General features: G+C 46.9%; 1 protein-coding gene across 1 annotated transcript in view; it reads right to left on the reverse strand.

The window, feature by feature from the left end:
- Positions 1–964: 964 nt before the first annotated feature.
- Positions 965–18,534, reverse strand: part of Galnt15 (polypeptide N-acetylgalactosaminyltransferase 15) — a 33,853-nt gene continuing 16,283 nt past the window's right edge. Inside the window, exons 4-10 of the mRNA XM_004661321.2 lie at positions 16,231–16,398; positions 13,964–14,081; positions 11,808–12,002; positions 10,909–11,040; positions 10,445–10,549; positions 6,329–6,472; positions 965–2,603 (exon numbers count right to left, since the gene is read on the reverse strand). Coding sequence (XP_004661378.2) covers positions 2,457–2,603; positions 6,329–6,472; positions 10,445–10,549; positions 10,909–11,040; positions 11,808–12,002; positions 13,964–14,081; positions 16,231–16,398 — 1,009 coding nt within the window. The 3' untranslated portion in view covers positions 965–2,456. The remainder of the gene's footprint in view (positions 2,604–6,328; positions 6,473–10,444; positions 10,550–10,908; positions 11,041–11,807; positions 12,003–13,963; positions 14,082–16,230; positions 16,399–18,534) is intronic.

The raw sequence follows: 18,534 nt of genomic DNA on the forward strand, positions 1-18,534 counted from the left end.
ACTCTATCTAATACTGTCCCATAGAAACGCTTGTGGTAATAGGGTGTTCAATATCTGTGCTCTTCAGTGCAGTAGCTACTAACCACATGTGGCTCCTGAGCTCCTGAAATGTGACTGGAACAATTGAGAAACTTATTTATTTAATTAATGAGAGAGGGAGAGGGAGAATGGGCACGCCAGGGCCTCCAGCCACTGCAAATGAACGCCAGGCACATGTGCTACCTTGTGCATCTGGCTTACATGGATCCTGGGGAATCAAACCTGGGTCCTTTGGTTTTGCTGGCAAGTGTCTTAACTGCTAAGTGATCTCTCCAACCCTAGAAACTGCTTTAAACTTTTCTCTAATTGTCATTAACACAGACACATTGGGCCAGTTGCCATGGCCATTCTACTAGATAACACAGGTCTAAAGTGTATTCCAAGGCTGGAGAAATGCAAACGGACCATTGACTCAGAAGGTGGAGAATGAATACATAGTTGTGACGGGTATGTTTGAAAACCTACCCTTCCTACCCAGTTATTTGAAACAAGTGTGGTCTGAGACAGCCCAAAGGACATCAGCATCTAAAGAGGACGTTTCTAAGTGTACCGTGGAGAGTGAACTGCATCCAGGAGAGACCGGGGCAGCAAAAGGTTTTCTTGTTAGCAGACCAAACCACAGAGTCACCCAGTGGCTGAGTGAGCAGCCAGGGCAGCCAATCAGGTTTTGCGAGCCTTGCTTTCCTGCTGGGGAGGTGGAGGTGGATCTTCCCCAAACTTGCCAGCCTTCATCCTGCAGCCATATTTGGGGGCCCCAGATAGTCACTATGGGCTCAGAAATGGGTCTGTTAGATAGAACATCCAAATATATTTATTTTTAATAAAAAATGTTAACTTGATAGAGAGATAGACAGAGGCAGACAGAAAGAGCAAGCATGCCAGGGCCTCCAGCCACTACAAATGAACTCTAGATACATGCGTCACTTTGTGCATCTGGCTTTACAAGGGTACTGGGGAATCAAACCCAGGCCATCAGGCTTTGCAAACAAGTACCTTTAACTGCTGAGCCATCTCTCCACCCCCCAGATTTATTTTCTTTTATAAAGATTTTTGGCTCAAACTCAGAGATTTCCCTTTTGGGGATGTTTGCACTCTTTTCAAAGACTTATTTCTTGTCCAGTCAATGCAATGTTCCCATAATAGGACATCAGGAGAATTTGCAAATTGTTAACACCTCTGTCAATGAGAATGGTCAGGGCACGCTGGCCCTTCAACCCAGATGACTAAAGGGAAATCTATTGTAAAGGAATCTGGTTGTGGTTAACGGAGCTGAGACAGACTAGGGCAGGTAGATAGATGGAGGTAGAAGTTTTAAGAAAATTCTCATTAAGATGAAGATGTCTTCCCCAGGTCTCTCAGTGGGTCAGGCTGCACTGGAGTTGGGCCCACGCTCTCTTCCATCTTTTCTCCAGCCCTACCCTACCCTTCCCTTCTCTATTCCTCCTCTTCCTTCTGAGCTGGGGCTCAACCCACAAACATGGAAATGATACTGATAAGCCTAATTCAAAGTTTGGGACTGTTAGATGATTACCCTTCCTTCACTGCAGTTTCCATGGTTGGCCACTGTTGAATGACAAATGGCTCCTCATTGAAAGCAGTAACCAAGAGTCTCATGAGATTGGGTCTGCTGAAATTCCTCCAGTAAAAGGAGGGGTGTGGGTAAGGTTGTCAGACCCCCACTTGAGATTTCAGGCATCCTCTGCGTCAGCTGTATGCAGAGATGTTTGAGGTCTTGGGGCCTCAGAGGGCGATAGAGTGGAGATGGGGCATCTAGAGGGTAAAAGATCAGAGACGATGAGCTTCACCTCAACCTCCATGGGGAGGTCCTTAACCATGCTGGGATGAGACTCCTTGGTGGTACAGCTGCCTTGGGGTCTCCATGCTCTGTAAGTAACCCCATTAAACTCTGGTTCACCCAAACTGGTTTTGGGGTCACTGTACTTGGGTCTGTGTCCTATGTGGGGTGAATAGAAATGTGTTTGAGTCTCCCCAGAGAAAATGCTTCATACAACACTCTATGCTAAGGCTACTTGTAGTCCGAGAACTTGGCCCCGTCCGTGGGTCTGATGTCTCCTGGAAGTGCTGTCAGACAATGTCAGGCCTCTTGCCCCAGTCTGAGATAAATGCAATCAGGTGCTCAGTAGAAAAAAATAACAATCTTCTATATGATAATAATCTCTGGCAATGAGGACAATAGATGCATGTCCCCCCTTTTCAAAAGCAGCCAGCAGTCAAGGAAATAAAGTATAAAGAGAGATTTTCTCAGTGTTTTTCCACAGGGCTTTCTGCTCTCCTCCACCGGAACCCCAGACACAAAAGTGCCTAACTCAGGACATCTACATTCTTTAGTGCTTCTGTAGTGCCCCCTGGCACAGAACGTGGTGATCCGCATGCTTCCCACTTTCTGCCCTTGGCATTCATCGCTCATCCACAGGGTGGACCTGGTCAAACTGCCACAGCTGGCTGGCTTTGCCATCGCACTGACGCAAGTACAAACCCTTATTGTTCTGCTGAACCACAGCTTCCATGCACTTCCCAGAAAGAACGTGGACAATCATTCCATTCTGAAAAGAGAGAGACAGAAACTAGGTCCCCACGGTCGTCAAAAAAGGACATTTTTATGCTATGTGCTAATCAAGAGAACAATAGGGGTGGAGTGAACTGGCCTGGAAAGGAATGGTAGGACTTTTAGATAATATAAAATATAATTTAAGAGCCAGATGTGGTGGTGTACACCTTTGATTCCAGCACTGGGGAGGCATAGGTAGGAGGATCACCATGAGTTTGAGGCCAGCCTAGGACTGTTCCATACCAGCCTGGGCTAGGGTGAGATCCTACCTCAAAAACATCCCAGAAAATAGAAATTAAAAATTAAATATATATACATAATTTAGGTAGCTCTAAAATTTAGATGTAAGTAAAGCCTTGGAGGTCATTAATTCAAATATCTTTACTGCAATTCTGTTCATTATGATATTTCTTAGAAAGTTCTGATTTGGATAATCCCAGGGGATAGAGCTTGTTCAGTCTTTATGCTGCATTTTTCATATTCATATATATGAACATATATAATGTTATATATATGTGTGATATGTATGTGTAGACATCATACTCATAAATTTCACTACCGCTATCCTCTAGTAGTCCTGCAATTTAGTAATGTGGCCACTAGATAGCAGTAGAGAGTACATCCGAAGACAAACCTGCCATATTCAAAACCCACCTGATTTAATATTGAATCTAACATCTCTTTTGCAAGTATATTTTAATTTCTCTCTCTCTCTCTCTCTCTCTCTCTCTCTCTCTCTCTCTCCTCCTCCTCCTCCTCCTCCTCCTCCTCCTCCCTCCCTCTCTGTCTCTCTCTCTCTCTCTCTCTCTGTTTTTTTCAAGTAGGGTTTCACTCTAGCCCAGGCTGACCTGGAATTCACTATGTAGTTTCAGGGTGGCCTCGAACTTAGGGTGATCCTCCTACCTCTGCCTCCCAAGTGCTGGGATTAAAGGCTTGTGGCACCACACCTGGCTAATTTTAATTTCTTTATGAGATGCAACAACCTTAGCCACAATACTAAGAATTCCTGCTTACTTGTTTTGGGGTTAGTATTTGTGTGTGTGTGTACACATGTTTGTGAAAGTGGGTGCTGGTCCCACAGCGCATGTGTGCCCCTGCATGCACGTGGAGATCAGAGGACAACTTTTGGTCTGTCCTTGCCACCTTTCCACTTCATTTGAGGCAGTTTCTCTGGATCTCCATCTGCTGTTGTTCTTTTTGTTGTGCTTCGTGAGAGTGTCTAGGGGATCCTCCTGTCACCCCCTCTCACAGAGTACTGGGATCACAGAAGTCTGCCACAGCTCCCGGCTTCTTACATGGGGTCTGAGGATTAAACTTGGGTACTCAAGCTTGAGGGGCCCGCCCTTTATCCACTGAGCCGTCACTCCAGCCTGTGCACAGAACATTTAAATACACTAGAGAGTGTATTTAATTATTATTTTAATTAAACTATTTATTTATTTATTTGCAAGGTGGGAGAGAGACAGAATGGGCACCCCAGGGCCTCTAGCCACTGTAAAGGAACTCCAGCTGCATGTGCCACCTTGTACATCTGGCTTTATGTGGGTACTGTTGAATTGAACCTGGGTTGTTAGGCTTTGCAGGCAAGTGCCTTATCTGCTGAGCCATGTCTCTAGCCCCCAAAATAGCAGTTTTAAGTGTGCTCACAAAGTTGTAACTACCAACATGGTCTAATTCCAAAATATTTTCATCATTGCAAAAAAATTATTTTCTTTTCTGGGGAGAAAAAAAGGCTGGCAAGATGGCTCGGTGCTTAAGGGTGCTTGCTTTCAATGCCCATTGGCCTGGGTTTGATTCTCCAGTATTTTCATAAAGCCAGATGCATGAAGTGGCTAGTGCATGTGTCTGAAGTTTGTTTGCAGTGGCAAAAGGTCCTGGTACACCCATAGTCTGTCTGTCTGTCTGTCTCTGTCAAATAAATAAAAATATTAAAAAAGAGAAGTTCCAGCTGGGCGTGGTGGTGCATGCCTTTAATCTCAGCACTCGGGAGGCAGAGGTAGGAGGATCTCTGAGAGTTCGAGGCCACCCTGAGACTACATAGTGAATTCCAGGTCAGCCTAAGCCAGAGTGAGACCCTACCTCGAAAAACCAAAAAAAAAAGAGAAGTTCCTACCCATCAGCAATCATTCCCATTCCTCCCTTCTAGCCTTGAGGACCACACTCCTCCCTGTCTCTGCTTAGTTTGAACATTTTATATAATTAGGATCATATAATATGTAGCCTTTCATAAGTGGCTTCCTTTAGTTTGAATTCTATTTTCCAGATTTACCCATGTTGTGGGCTGGAGAGATGGCTTAGCGGTTAAGCGCTTGCCTGTGAAGCCTAAGAACCCTGGTTCGAGGCTCGGTTCCCCAGGTCCCACGTTAGCCAGATGCACAAGGGGGCGCACACGTCTGGAGTTCGTTTGCAGAGGCTGGAAGCCCTGGCACGCCCGTTCTCTCTCTCTCCCTCTATCTGTCTTTCTCTCTGTGTCTGTCACTCTCAAATAAATAAATAAAAAATAAAAAATAAAGTTTTACCCATGTTGTAGTTCAAATACCTCATTCTGCTTTTTTCTTCTCTCTGTGATAAAAACAAAACAAATGCCCAGGCATGTGGGCACTTCTTCTGCATGTGGTAACCTCAGTGGTGCGACTTTCCGCTGCAGAGGAGAGGCAAGAGGAGCTCGTGGCGGGACTGAGGCCTAGAGACCGTCCTTGGATTCGACCTCACCTATCTAATGGTTACATATACAGACCTGCTGATAGACTAGGCCTGTCCCAATCCCGTGTCTGGGACCTGCCCGCTTTCTTAGGACCCAGCATGCCTCCTGCTTTCTCTCCATGGATAACCTCCAGGAAGGGTCTTCTCTATTGGGAATAAATATCCTAGTAAAAATCCCACTGAAGTGACAAACCTCAGTGACAACAGATTTTGCATTAAAAGAACGAGGGTCTGGAAAGATGGCTAAGTGGTTAAGATGCTTGCTTGTAAAGTCTAATGACCAGGGTTCAAGTCCCTAGTACCCACATAAAACCAGATGCACAACGGTGCATGCATCTGGAGTTCATTTGCAGCCTGGAGGCACTGATATGCCCATTCTCTGTTACTCACCCCCCTTCTCGCTCTCTCTCCTTGCGAATAAATAAATTAAATACATAAATAAAAGGAAAAAATCGACACCTACACATCTCTATACCTATTTCTTTAAAAAGAGAGAGAAAGAAAAGGAGCGCTGGGCTAACCTGTAATTGCAGTGCTTGGGAGACTGAAGTCGGAGGATCACTGTGGGTTGGAGGCCAGTCAGGGCTACAGACTGAGTGCCAGGTGAGCCTGGGTTAGAGTGAGACCCGGCCTCAATCAATCAATATATAAGCAGAGAAAAGAAGCACCCTGCTCCTAAACCCATGCCACTAAGTGGGCTGATTCTATACCATGTCCCAACAGCCTGTTAGTGACCCAAGCTGATAACCCTGAAAAGGAGCCTGAGCTCTGGCCACCATAATCAAGGTCAGGGCTGTACCAGGTGGGGACAAATCTGTCATTCCCAACAGTGGGTTGCTGTCACCTCCTCCCCTTGAGGACTTAATGCCAAGCTGCTAAGGGCAACAACAGAGGCACCAGCTTGAGAAAAAATACCTGACCTCTTGAAAGAGCCCAGGTGCCATGGTGACCGGGAGGTGATGCTCATGGGAAGCCTGGTCATGCTCCTGGAAGTTCCTTCTGGAACGGGTGGCTCACCTCCTGGAAGTCCCAGTGCTGCTGATGGATGGCTGGGCCTCCCTCCGTACAGTTCTGAAGAATCACCTGCTGTTGTCTGACGTCGAAGCACAGGTGCCTCGGGTCTCCAAAGTGAATCTCCTTCCGGCTGGTGTGCTCTAGGCCCTGAACCAGAGGACTGCAGTTAGCACAGCTGGAAAGACATCCTTGTGGGCTGGAGAGACGGCTCAGCATTTAAGGCGCTTGCCTGCACAGCCGAAGAACCCGGCTCTGATTCCCCAGTTCCCACGTAAAGTCAGATGCACATGCATTTGGAGTTCATTTTCAATGGTTAGAGGCCCTGGCATGCTCATTCTCTCTCTCTATCTCCTTTCTATGTCCCTCTGCTTGCAAATAAATAAAAAAGAAAGAAAGACATCCTCTCCAGAGCAGAGATGAGTGAGAGGAACTCACAGTGCAGCAGAGGTATAGGCACCATCTTCAGATGACTGGGTCATCGGGGCCTATCTCATGGTCGTATGGACGACCAGCCCTGGCTTCTGAAATCCCAGCATTTGGCTGCTGTCAGGCTCCTGTTTATTTCCCCATAGATAAAGCTGCTATTAAGAGGCTGTGTGGGGCTGGAGAGATGGTGTAGCGGTTGAGCGCTTGCCTGTGAAGCCTAAGGACCCCGGTTCAAGGCTCGGTTCCCCAGGTCCCACGTTAGCCAGATGCACAAGGGGGCGCACGCGTCTGGAGTTAGTTTGCAGAGGCTGGAAGCCCTGGCGCGCCCATTCTCTCTCTCTCCCTCTATCTGTCTTTCTCTCTGTGTCTGTCGCTCTCAAATAAATAAATTAAAAATTTTTAAAAAAAAAAAAAAAAAGAGGCTGTGTGTTCTGCTGTTGGGAGGGCAGGCAAGGAACCTCTTGGAGGTCCAAGGTTAGCTTCTGGAGAGGTTTTACCTGCTCCAGAATTTAATTTTGCTGCTGTGAGACATCTTGTGCTATGGTTACTATTACCTCTAAGGTTGTAGTATTGGATTGTCCACACCTTTGAAGGTTTTTAACTGTGAGCAACCTGAGCCAACTAACAGGGAGGTATGTCTTGACAAAATAGCTTTCTGTTTGTTCTTGCCTGAACAGATTTAAAAAATTTTTATTTTTATTTCTACTTATTTATTTGAGACCAATAGAGACTGAGAAAAAGGCAGCGTGAGAAAGAGAGTGAGAGAGAGAGAGAGAGAATGGGTGCACTAGGGCCTCCAGCCACTGCAAATGAACTCCAGATGCATGTGTCACCTTGTGCATCTGGCTTACATGGTCCTAAGGAATCAAATCTGGGTCTCTTCAGCGCTGAACCGATTTTGATGTTAATTTTGTCTCTCTGAGACTGGCCTGACTTCATGGGCATGCAACCTGTGTTGTTACATGGCCTCATGCACTCTTGGTTCAATATACTTGGCTTAATACCCTGCTACAACCATCATGAAGTCCTTAGTGACTGTTAGGTAAAAGATGTCACATTTGCCATCTGCATTGGGCCTTGCTAAGTTGCAAACTAAATTTAAAATAGCCTGTCCTGGGGCTGGAGAGATAGCTTAGTGGTTAAGTGCTTGCCTCTGAAACCTAAGAACCTTGGCTTAAGGCTTGATTCCCCAGGTCCCACCACGTAAGCCAGATGCACAAGGGGGCACACGTGTCTGGAGTTCATTTGCAGTGGCTGGAGGCCCTGATGTGCCCATTCTCTTTCTCTTTCTCTCTCTCTTCCTCTTTCTCTCTCTGTCTGTCACTCTCAAATAAATAAATAAACAAACTTTTTAAAAAAAAATAGCCTGTCCTGGGCTGGAGAGATGGCTTAGTGGTTTGGCCTGAAAAGCCAAAGGACCCATGTAAGTCAGATGCACAAAGTACTGCAAGCATCTGTAGTTTGTTTACAGTGGCAAGAGGTTCTGGTATACTCATCTTCATTCATTTTTTCTCTTTCTCTCTTTTGCTCTTTGCAAATAAATAAATAAAAATATTTTTAGGGGCTGAAGAGATGGCTGAGCAGTTAGGGAACTTGCTCACAAAGCCTAATGACTTGGGTTTGATCCCCTGGAGCCCATGTAAAGCCATATGCACAAAATGGCACATGCATTTAGAGGCCGTGGTGCGCCTCTTCTCTCTCTTGTTCTCTTTTTCTTTCTTTCTTTTTCTCTCTTTTTGCAAATAAATAAAAATATATAAAAATAGTTTTTTTTAAAAAAAAAAAACCTTGCCCAGGTCAGCCAGCTACCAAGTAGCGTACTGGACTCAAACCCAGCTATGGACGCTTTTCACCCTAGCACGTGACTCCCTCACAGAGCACGCTGCCTCGCCATCTCATTCCTTGTGTTATGATTTGAAGGTGAAATGTCCCTCATAGCCTCACATTTTGTTTTGTATTTTAATAAAAAATTTTAGTTCTATTTATTTATTTATTGAGAGAGCTGGGGAAGGGGGGAGAATGGGCACTCCAGGGCCTCCAGCCACTGCAAACAAACTCCAGACGCATGCGCCACCTTGTGCATCTGGCTTATGTGGGTCCTGGGGAACCGAGCCTCAGACCAAGGTCCTGAGGTTCCAGAGGCAAGCGCTTGACCACTAAGCTATCTCTCCAGCCCCGGGACAGGCTTGCAGGCAAGCGCCTTGACCGCTAAGCCATTTCTCCAGCCCCACATTTTGTTTTTCTGAAATAATTAGTTAATTTTTTTAGAGAGAAAGAGAGAGAATTGGCACGTCAGGGCCTCAGCTAATGAGATTGAGCTCCAGGCACTTGCACTATAGCGCTCATGTGTAACCTTGTGCTCCTGTCACCTTTGTGTGTCTGGCTTATGTGGGATCTGGAGAGAGATCCTTAGGCTTTGCAGGCAAGTGCCTTAACTGCTAAGCCATCCCTCCAGCCCTAGCCTCATGTTTTGAATGTCTGTTCCCTAGCTTGTGGCATTCCTTTGAAGTTTGTGGAACCTTCGGATGGTGACAACTGGTTGGCAGAAGTAGCTCACTAGCCTTTGAAGGTTATAGCTCCCTTGGTTCTAGCCTGCTTTCTCTGCCTCAGGATCTATACCATGCAAACAAGCCACCACCTCACACCTCTGCCACCACAGACCCCTCTGCCCTGCTTTCTCCTTCACAATGAACTGAAGGCTCTCCCAAAGTACAGGCCAAACTACACCTTCCCTTCCTTGTTTCTGTCCAGAATGGGTGTGGCTGTCCACCTTGTGTTGTGGAGCACTGGTAAAGAGCTGAGATGGATTAGGCCAGGTGGATCCTAAGCTACCCTTTCCCTGTATACCCCCAGGCCCAGTGAACCCCACACCTCCCAGGGGATGCTTCCAGAACTCTTCACCTCAGACTCACCAGGTCCCAGCAGACTCGTCTGATGGGTACTTCCAAACATTGTTTAGTTTAGTTTTGTTTTCTTGAGGTCTTGCTCTAGCTCAGGCCGACCTGGAATTCACTGTGTAGTCTCAGGCTGGCCTTAAACTCACAGTGATCCTCCTACCTCTGCCTCCCAAGTACTAGGATTAAAGGCATGCACTACCATGCCCTGCCCAGACAGTGTTTTTTGTTGCAATAGGATAGCTTGATGCAAAGGCCCCTGACCTGAAAAATTTGAGGGCAGGCTACATTGAAAGGTTATCAGCCAAGATGAGGAAAGAAGTAAACCCATAAATTCTCAGCTCCCATGAAGGCTTTCTACTGCCTTGGGCAGTTACTCCCATGATGGAAGTTCTTAACTTTATTTATTAGAGAGAGAGAGAGAGGGAATTAATGGGCACACCTAGGCCTCTAGCCACTGCAAATAAACTCCAGATGCATGGGGCCTCTTCATAAATCTGGTTTTACATGGGTACTGGGGAATAGAACCCATGTCATTAGGCTTTGGAGGCAAGCGTCTTATCTACTGAGACATCTCCCCAGCCCCATAATGGATTTTTTTTTTTTGAGGTAGGGTCTTGCTCTAGCCCAGGCCCATGATGGAAAATTTTCAGTGACTAGGACTTAATGGGCAATCAAGGAACATGGGACCATAGAGCGGAGTTACTTCAAAATGGAGTGATGAGTATCCCAGGAAATGGGTGCCCACTTGCAAATCCTCTTTGGGCTGGTACCCATCTTGAGAGGTGTGAGCACCCACCTGTTGCTGCCGGCTGTCACTGCAGGGAGCCAGTATGACAGGGCAGCCCAGGATGTCACCTTCTACCTGGCAGTCAGCGCAGAAGCCCAGTCCCGTGTTGTGGAGCTGAAAGTAGACATCCGCACAGGTGTAATGCCCGCCTCCACTGTGAAGACACCTCCAGCACACTCCACTCTCCTTCCCTCCCTGGACTGCAGCCCAGGGTGGTTCTGCCACAGCGAGCAGTCACACCAAGGCACAGATCTCTGGAAGGAGTCATGTGACACTTGTCCTGCTCAGGGGATCTGAGATAGGCTATAGGGCACCTAGCTGCCTTCCTTGGACTGATGGGTAGGGGGAGGGTGGACCTCTGAAACTCTGCTGAGCTTATGGCTGGTTACCCAGCAGAAGGGAAGAACATTTGAATGAGCTTGGGAAGGACCCTCTCCCTTTCCCCCTCCTCCTATCTGTGGGCCATGCCTTGCCTTTCCAGAGAACCTGGGCCTGTGTTCGTGTGGATACAGCTCAGGGTAGATGTTGGCCAGAAACCAGTGGAACGTCCGGCAGCCCAGCCTCCTCTGCATCTGTAAGCGTTGTGTGCAGTCTGGCTTCTCAGCCTGGGGGAGAAGGAGGAGAACACCGGTGATAAGGAAAAGAAGGAAAGATTGTTTTTACCTCAAAACTCATGTGATAGGAAAGGAATAGAGGTGCTGGAATGAAGCCAAAGGATTGGGAGAGAGGACGGGGCCCAAGATCCTGCTTCCAGAAGCTGCAGGCAGAGAAAGAGAGAGAGAGAGGTATCAATGCACATGTGGTACGTGTGTGAAAGCTCGTGTGTGGGTGTGTATTCATGCGTGTGCATGTACACATGTGGAGGCCAGCGCTGACCTCACTCCCCACTTTATTTACAGAGATGGGATTTCACACTTGAGCCCAGAGGCTCGTGTCTGGTCTAGCTTTCCAGCTTGTTCCAGGGGTCCCCTGAATCTACCCCGTCCTTTTTATCCACAGAACCAACCCCCTAGCCCTCCTGCTTTTGAAATTCTCAATTTTGATACGTCTATCTGTTGTACGCTTTGGAGAGGCCCTTCGGAGATGTGACTCATCACGTATCTGCATACAGCCTCTCCTCTGGCCCCAAGGTGAAATGTTGTATCTTGTTGATATCATCCTGTAGACATTGCAGAATTCTAGACCAAAGTCCAATATGATGCTCCAGGGAGATGCTGGCAGGGACATAGGACAACCCCATCAGAGAGAGGTCTCAAAATGCCAGAACTTTCTGGATTCCCTCCAAAGAAACGGGAGGTATCCTCCCAGGCTAACCTCAAGCTGGTGGCCTTACGTTGGGCACAGACATCAGCATGCTCAACCCACTTCTTACCTTGCTCAGGGCCAAGGCCTCTGGGCTGTGCCTGTAGAAGGTTTCTTTGAAGGACCCGAGCCAGGTCTCAGCAATGCGGACCTTGTTCCTCAGGATGGCCTCTGGGTCAGGGGGCATGTGGCCATCCTGGCTTCGGTAGACATGCCCCACTCGAGAGCAGGGCAGGATTTCCACGGAGCCACCACAGAGCCAGGCCTGCCATGGAGGGAGCAGGTGATCAACTGTACCCTCTACCTCTAAGAATGGTGGGAGGAAGGGACCCTGTCCAATGAGAGGCCAGCATCATAGGAAAATGGGAATACATAATTGGTAGAATACCTGGGGAGGAACTGGAGAGATGGGCTTAGCAGTTAAGGTGCTTGCCTGCAAAGCCTAAGGACCCAGATTGGACTCCCCAGGATCCACATAAGCCAGAGGCATATGGCGGTACATGTGTCTAGAATTTGTTTGCAGTGGCTAGAGGCCCTAGCATGCCCATTCTCTATCTCTCTCTCTCATAAGTATATAAATAAAAATTGGAAAATATATTTTTTTAAATAAAGAATCATTGGGGTGAAGTTTCCAGATCTAGGAGTCTGGGCAGGGAAGCAACAAGATGGGAGGACAGGGGGCTAGAGAGATGGCTTAGTGGTTAAGCACTGGCCTGTGAAGCCTAAGGGCCCCGGTTCGAGGCTTGATTCCCCAGTACCCACATAAGCCAGATGAACAAGGTGGGACATGAATCTGGAGTTCGTTTGCAGTGGCTGGAGGCCCTGGTGCACCCATTCTCTCTCTCTCTCTCTCTGCCTCTTTGTCTGTCACTCTCAAATAAATAAACAAAAATAAAAAGGTGGGAGGACAGGCAGTTGTCCAGGATGAATTGAGGGGTGATGGGCCACATGCATGCTTGAACATATCTCCTGGTCACACAGGTGCAGTTCTAGCACTTGGATGGGCCAGCAAACGCCCCTCTCCCACAGGATGATTTTTCCTCAAGGCAAGATGTCCCTAGTAACCAGGGACTTTTCTTGAAGTGTGTGAAGTCTCCTGCTGCAATTACACCAGAGCTGTGCATAGCAGAATCAAAGACCTGCTTTCTGTGGTCTTTATACCTTCCAGAAGCTTTTCCTGGCTTTCCAGTGCTCTCTTTCAAAAACCTGAAGCTCATTTGACAGGAAGCCTTTGTTCCACTCTTGGGGACAAAGGGTACAATGGAAACTGTCCTAGAATAAGACTCATGTAACTGAAGACACTCTAAGCTGGGGTCCCTAAACTGTGTGCCCCAGAGTGCCTCTGAGGACTCAAATGACACTACAAGCATTATTTTTTAATTTTTGAGAAAATGAACAACACAGACATTACGCTAACCACAAGCTTGAAGTAATTCACACTTCCGTGTGAGGTAGGCCTCTGCAGTGTAGATGACAGCTGCCTTTCCTTGGTTGGATTTGGGTTGTTGCTAGGACTGAAAGACAAGTGTGCTAGAAGTTACTAGGGGACAAGAAGTGAGCGTGGTGGCCAAAGTGACTTCCAGGTTTGAGGAGCTGGGCTGTGCTCAGCAGGCGCTAATTAGTCAGGACAAATACAGAGATGCTGGGGACCAAGATATTCAAGGAAGGGAACTGTTTGGCCAAAGGGTGAGCGCTGTAAGAGGCTTATCAAGACACCCAGAGGCTCTGGAATTTCTGCAGTAAGGTATGAAGGACAGATAGCATGTTATCCCTTTCCTGATAAAGATTTTGAAAATCAAGTTCATAAGGAAGGCTGAGAGTAAAATCAAGGTAGATCACAAAAAAAAAGAAAAAAAAAGAAAAAGAAAAAGGAAGTGGGGAAGATGGAAGGCTTGACATACCTGGCTGCAATGCTTTTATATATATAATTTGTATTTATTTATGAGAGCGAGGGAGAGAGTATGGGCACACCAGAGCCTCCAGCCACTGCAAACACATTCTAGATGCATGTGCATCTGGCTTACGTGGGTACTGGGGAACTGAATCTTGGTCCTTCGGCTTTGCAGACAAGAGCCTGACCACTAAGCAATCTCTCCAGTCCTGCTTTTATAATGTGGCCATAGCCTCCTCCCTGATCTGTGGCATTTCTGAAGGCTGCCTCAGAGCTGTGACTATACACATGGCTCCAGACATTCCACCCATGACCTCCCTTGGTGCAGGACTCACCTTGAAGGACAGTTCGAGGTTTTCGCCTCCCTGCAGAGACATCAGAGGGTCATAAGCCCCAGTGTTTTGGAAGTAATGTCTGTCCATGGCCACCACCTCTCTGGGTACCACAGGGCTCCTATGCACAGAAGATAGGTGAGAGACTGCAGTTTCATTTTAATTCATTTTTATTTTTATTTATTTATTTGAGAGAGGGAAAGAGGGACAGAGAGAGAAAAAAATGGGTATGCCAGGGCCTTCAGCTGCTGCAAATGAACCCCAGATGCATGCGCCACCTTGTGTATCTGGCTTACCTGGGTACTGGGGAATTGAATCTGGGTCCTTTGTAGGTAAGTACCTTAAACCACTAAGCCACCTCTCCAGCCCTGCAGTTTCATTTTTATTTATTTTAAAAAATATATTTATTTGCAAGGAGATGAGAGAGAGAAGGAGAGGGAGAGGGAAAATGGGCACACCAGGGCCTCTTGCCACTGCAAACTCCAGATGCATGTGCCACTTTGTACATCTGGCTTTATGTGGGTACCGGGGAATTGAACCCAGGCCATCACACTTTGCAAGCAAGTGCCCTTAACTGCTAAGCTGTCTCCCCAGCACCACAGGACTGAAGTTTAGACCCTGAGCACCATAGGCAGGCCTGAGGTTGGGGCTTCCAGTACTACCCCCTTCCTGTCATGATAGACTGAGGGTCTCACACACATCCTCAAGTAAGTTGCTTCTGCCAGCTGCTCTCTCAGAGAAAAGCGGCTAATCCAAGGTCTCTCCTCCAATGCTTTTCCTTCCCTCACTCTCTTCTGCCTCCTTAATGGTCATCTACCCTCTCCCTGATTCTAAGACGAGTCCGCCAGGGATTCTGGAAGTAGATAGGTACCCACTTGCCTTGCAGAAAACACACATGGCTTCTATATGCATCAAACCAGAAACTCTGAGTCAGGGAGTCCAAGATGGGCATAGTGATGCACGCCTTTAATCCCAGCACTCAGGAGGCAGAGGTACGAGGATCACTGTGAGTTCGAGGCCACCCTGAGACTACATAGTGAATTCCAGGTCAGTCTGAGCTAGAGTGAGACCCTATATCAAAACACCAAAAAAGAAAAAAGAAGATGGAAATAATATCCCTTAGAAGGGCTTGGCAGGGGCTGGAGAGGTGGATTAGCAGTTAAGGCACTTGCCTGCATAAGCCTAAGGACCAGGCTCAATTCCTCAAACCCACATGAGCAGATGTTCATGGTGATGCATGTTTCTGGAGTTCGTTTGCAGTGGCTAGAGGCACTGATGTGCCCATTCTCTCTTTCGCTAATAAATAAATACCAATAGAATATATAAAAAGAGAAGAACTGGGCTGTAGAGATGGCTTAGCAGTTAAGGCTCTTGTCTGCAAAGCCAAAGGACCCAGTTCAATTCCCCAGGACCCACATAAACCAGATACACAAGGGGGCGCATGCATCTGGAGTTCGTTTGCAGTGGCTGGAGGCCCTGGAGCTCCAATTCTCTCTCTCAAATAAGTAAATATTTTAAAAAAATTAAAAAGAGAGGGGCTTTATCAGAACAAGATGTAGTCAGAAGGCTTTTGAAGAAGGTCTCTTCACCCAGAAACAGATTATTATTATTGATGTTCTTCTTATTATTTGTGTGTTGGAGGGGGGTGAGCATGAATATGCATGTGCCATGGTACACATAGGTCAGAGGAGAATCTGAAGGTATCGATCCTCTCCTATCTCTCTTGTTCCTTTTTGCCACTAGGAAGTCCAAACTAGCTGACCCACGGGCTTCCACATTCTCCTGACTCCAACCCTCATTGCTGACAGTTCCTTGGGGTTACAGACATGTGCACCACTTTGTGACGAGGGGACAATGTCAGGTGTCCCTCTCTATTGCTAAACCACCTGCTGAATTTTTTTAAAAATTCTATGTTATATAAATTATAACGGGTTATACGCTTCTTATCCCCTCACCCCTGCTCCTGTTACCCTGGGGGCCTCCTCAGTGGGGTTATGGTATCACTGTGGGGTCATGAAGGCTAAAGTCAGTCCTTATGTGGTGGTGGAGGGACCCCTGGGGTATTCTCACCCACTCTGTGGCTCTTACAATCTTTCCACCCCCTCTTCTGCAATGGTCCCTGAGACATGGCAGGCCTGTTGGCGGTCTGAGTTAGTGTTTTTTAGACACTGACTTGTTCAGTTTTCACAACAATCTCATGTGGTAGGATGTTTAAATGACTCGCTGTGAAGTTATACAGCCGCGGCAGGGTGGTACGCCACAGGCCTCACCTGATGGGACCGATGGGGACCGAGAGGGTCTTCTGCTCATGCTCTGGCAATGGCTCCCAGCGGAAATCCAGTCTCCAGTCCAGCACCCCACGTTGCAGCTCCTTGGAGGGGAAATACTGGAACGTCTTCCAGTCAATCACATCTATGACTGGAGACACCACGCGGCTCCTGGAAAGAACTGAGGCTCAAACAATGATGCAAGCCACTCACTTGCTGGGGACAGAAACAGGATCGGTGGGATGATGTGCCGTCCAGTGTGGCGGCCACCAGCCACTCATGTCTGTGGGCATAAACAATGTGGTTTGGGGCTGGAGAGATGGTTCAGTAGTTAAGGCGTTTGCCTGCAAAGCCTAAGGATCTGGGTTAAATTCCCCGGTACCCACATAAAGCCAGATGCACAAAGTGGCACATGCATCTGGAGTTCATTTGCAGCTGCTAGAGGCCCTGGTGTGCCCATTCTTTTTCTCTGCTTGAAAAGAAATAAAACGTATATATTTTTTAAAGATGTGATTTGTCTGATTGAGAGTGTGGATTTAGAAGATAGTATGAAATTACTGAAATTGTATATTTTATATACTGAGCTTACTAAGGTTGATTCTTAAAATTCATCATTTTTAGTTTGTAATGTGATCATTAAAATGTACTTTTTTTTTGATGAGGAGGGTTTGAAATAGGATCTCACTTTAGCTCAGGCTGACCTGGAACTCACTTTGTAGCCCAGACCAGCCTCAAACTCATGGTGATCCTACTACCTCCAGCTCCTAAATGCTGAGATTAAAGGCAGGATTAAAGAATTAAAGGCACGTGCCAGGACCACTGGCTAAAATGTTTCCATTAATTAATTAATTTTTAGTTTATTTATGTATTTTTTTTTTTGAGGTAGGGTCTCACTCTAGCCCAGGCTGACCTGGAATTCACTATGTAGTCTCAGGGTGGCCTCAAACTCATGGCAATCCTCCTACATCTGCCTCCTGAATGCTGGGATTAAAGGCATGTGTCACAATACCTGGTTTAAAATGTTTTAATTTAACATGAGGCATGTGTTATATTCCACTGTGAGTGATGGAGGGGACACCAGAAACTCTCTATGGCTACAGGTATGTGCATGGGGTGCTGCATCAGCATACACACATATGTACAGCACACCACACACACTATACACATGCAAAACAATGTCATTCTAGAATAATTAGTGTATGGTGACAAATTTTCTGATGAATGAGAGGAAATAAGCAAGTCAGACAATTTTCCATGTGGTTGGAAATGGCTTATTACACTGTCCACTCACAACTCAAACTCCACCTATTTAGTGAAAGCTCTTAAAGACTTTTCCTCCTTTGGGGACACTGAATCTTCATCTGGTGACAAAAATGTCTCCTGACAAGGGCCTGAGAGGCAAAGGGTCCCCTTTTCTCTTTTCAGAAAGCATTAGCTGTTAGCAGTGGCACCTAATGACCTCGGCATCTTGGCATGTGACGCATGAGGCGAATGGCATCGGACAGCTCTAAGAAGATCCAGTCCACCAAGTCCTCAGGATAGGATTGCAAAGTGTGAAAATGCACCATCTGCCTCCTGACACCCACAACACTGTTGTGTGCGATGCGGATCCCAGAGAGGTGGCTTTTTTTCAGGTCCTCACTGTTAGGGCCTATGAACTCCATACTGGGGCCAGAGGACAGCAAGGGCACAGGAAGCCAGAGAATGAAGAAAAAGCCAAGCCAGTAGCAGAGGATAAGGAGGGGGAAGGGTAGATGATAGAAAATCAGAATTTCTTCTTCACTGTAGTTAGCTTCTGAGGGAGCCACCTTTGTTTATGACCGAGCACACTGAGGTATTTCTGCATCTCTCTCTTTCAGTCTATAGCAAGGGCCCCCCAATTCTGACATAGCACCCTTGTGTCCATGTTCATCACGTGTGGGATGAAGTAGGGGTGATAACTAAACATTTCTCCTTGACCAACTTTAGTAGTTCTTAAGGAGAAATCAGGGCTGGAAAGATGGGTCAGTGGTTAAGGTGCTTGTCTGCAAAGCCCAACGACTAGAGTTAGATCCAATAGACCCTATATGAAGCCAGATGCACAAAGTGGCACATGCGTCTGGAGGCCCTGGCACACCCACTCTGTCTGTCTCTTTCTTTCTTCTCTCTAGCTCCCTCTGCTTATAAATAAATAGATTAAAAATATTTCTTTTTTTTTTTAGAAGAAGAAATCACACACAATAAGAAGAACACAAGAAGCTGGGTGTGGTGGCGCACACCTTTAATCCCAGCACTCCAGAGGCTGAGGTAGGAGGATCACTGTGAGTT

This window comes from Jaculus jaculus, chromosome 16, assembly GCF_020740685.1.
Source record: "Jaculus jaculus isolate mJacJac1 chromosome 16, mJacJac1.mat.Y.cur, whole genome shotgun sequence".
NCBI lineage: Eukaryota > Metazoa > Chordata > Mammalia > Rodentia > Dipodidae > Jaculus > Jaculus jaculus.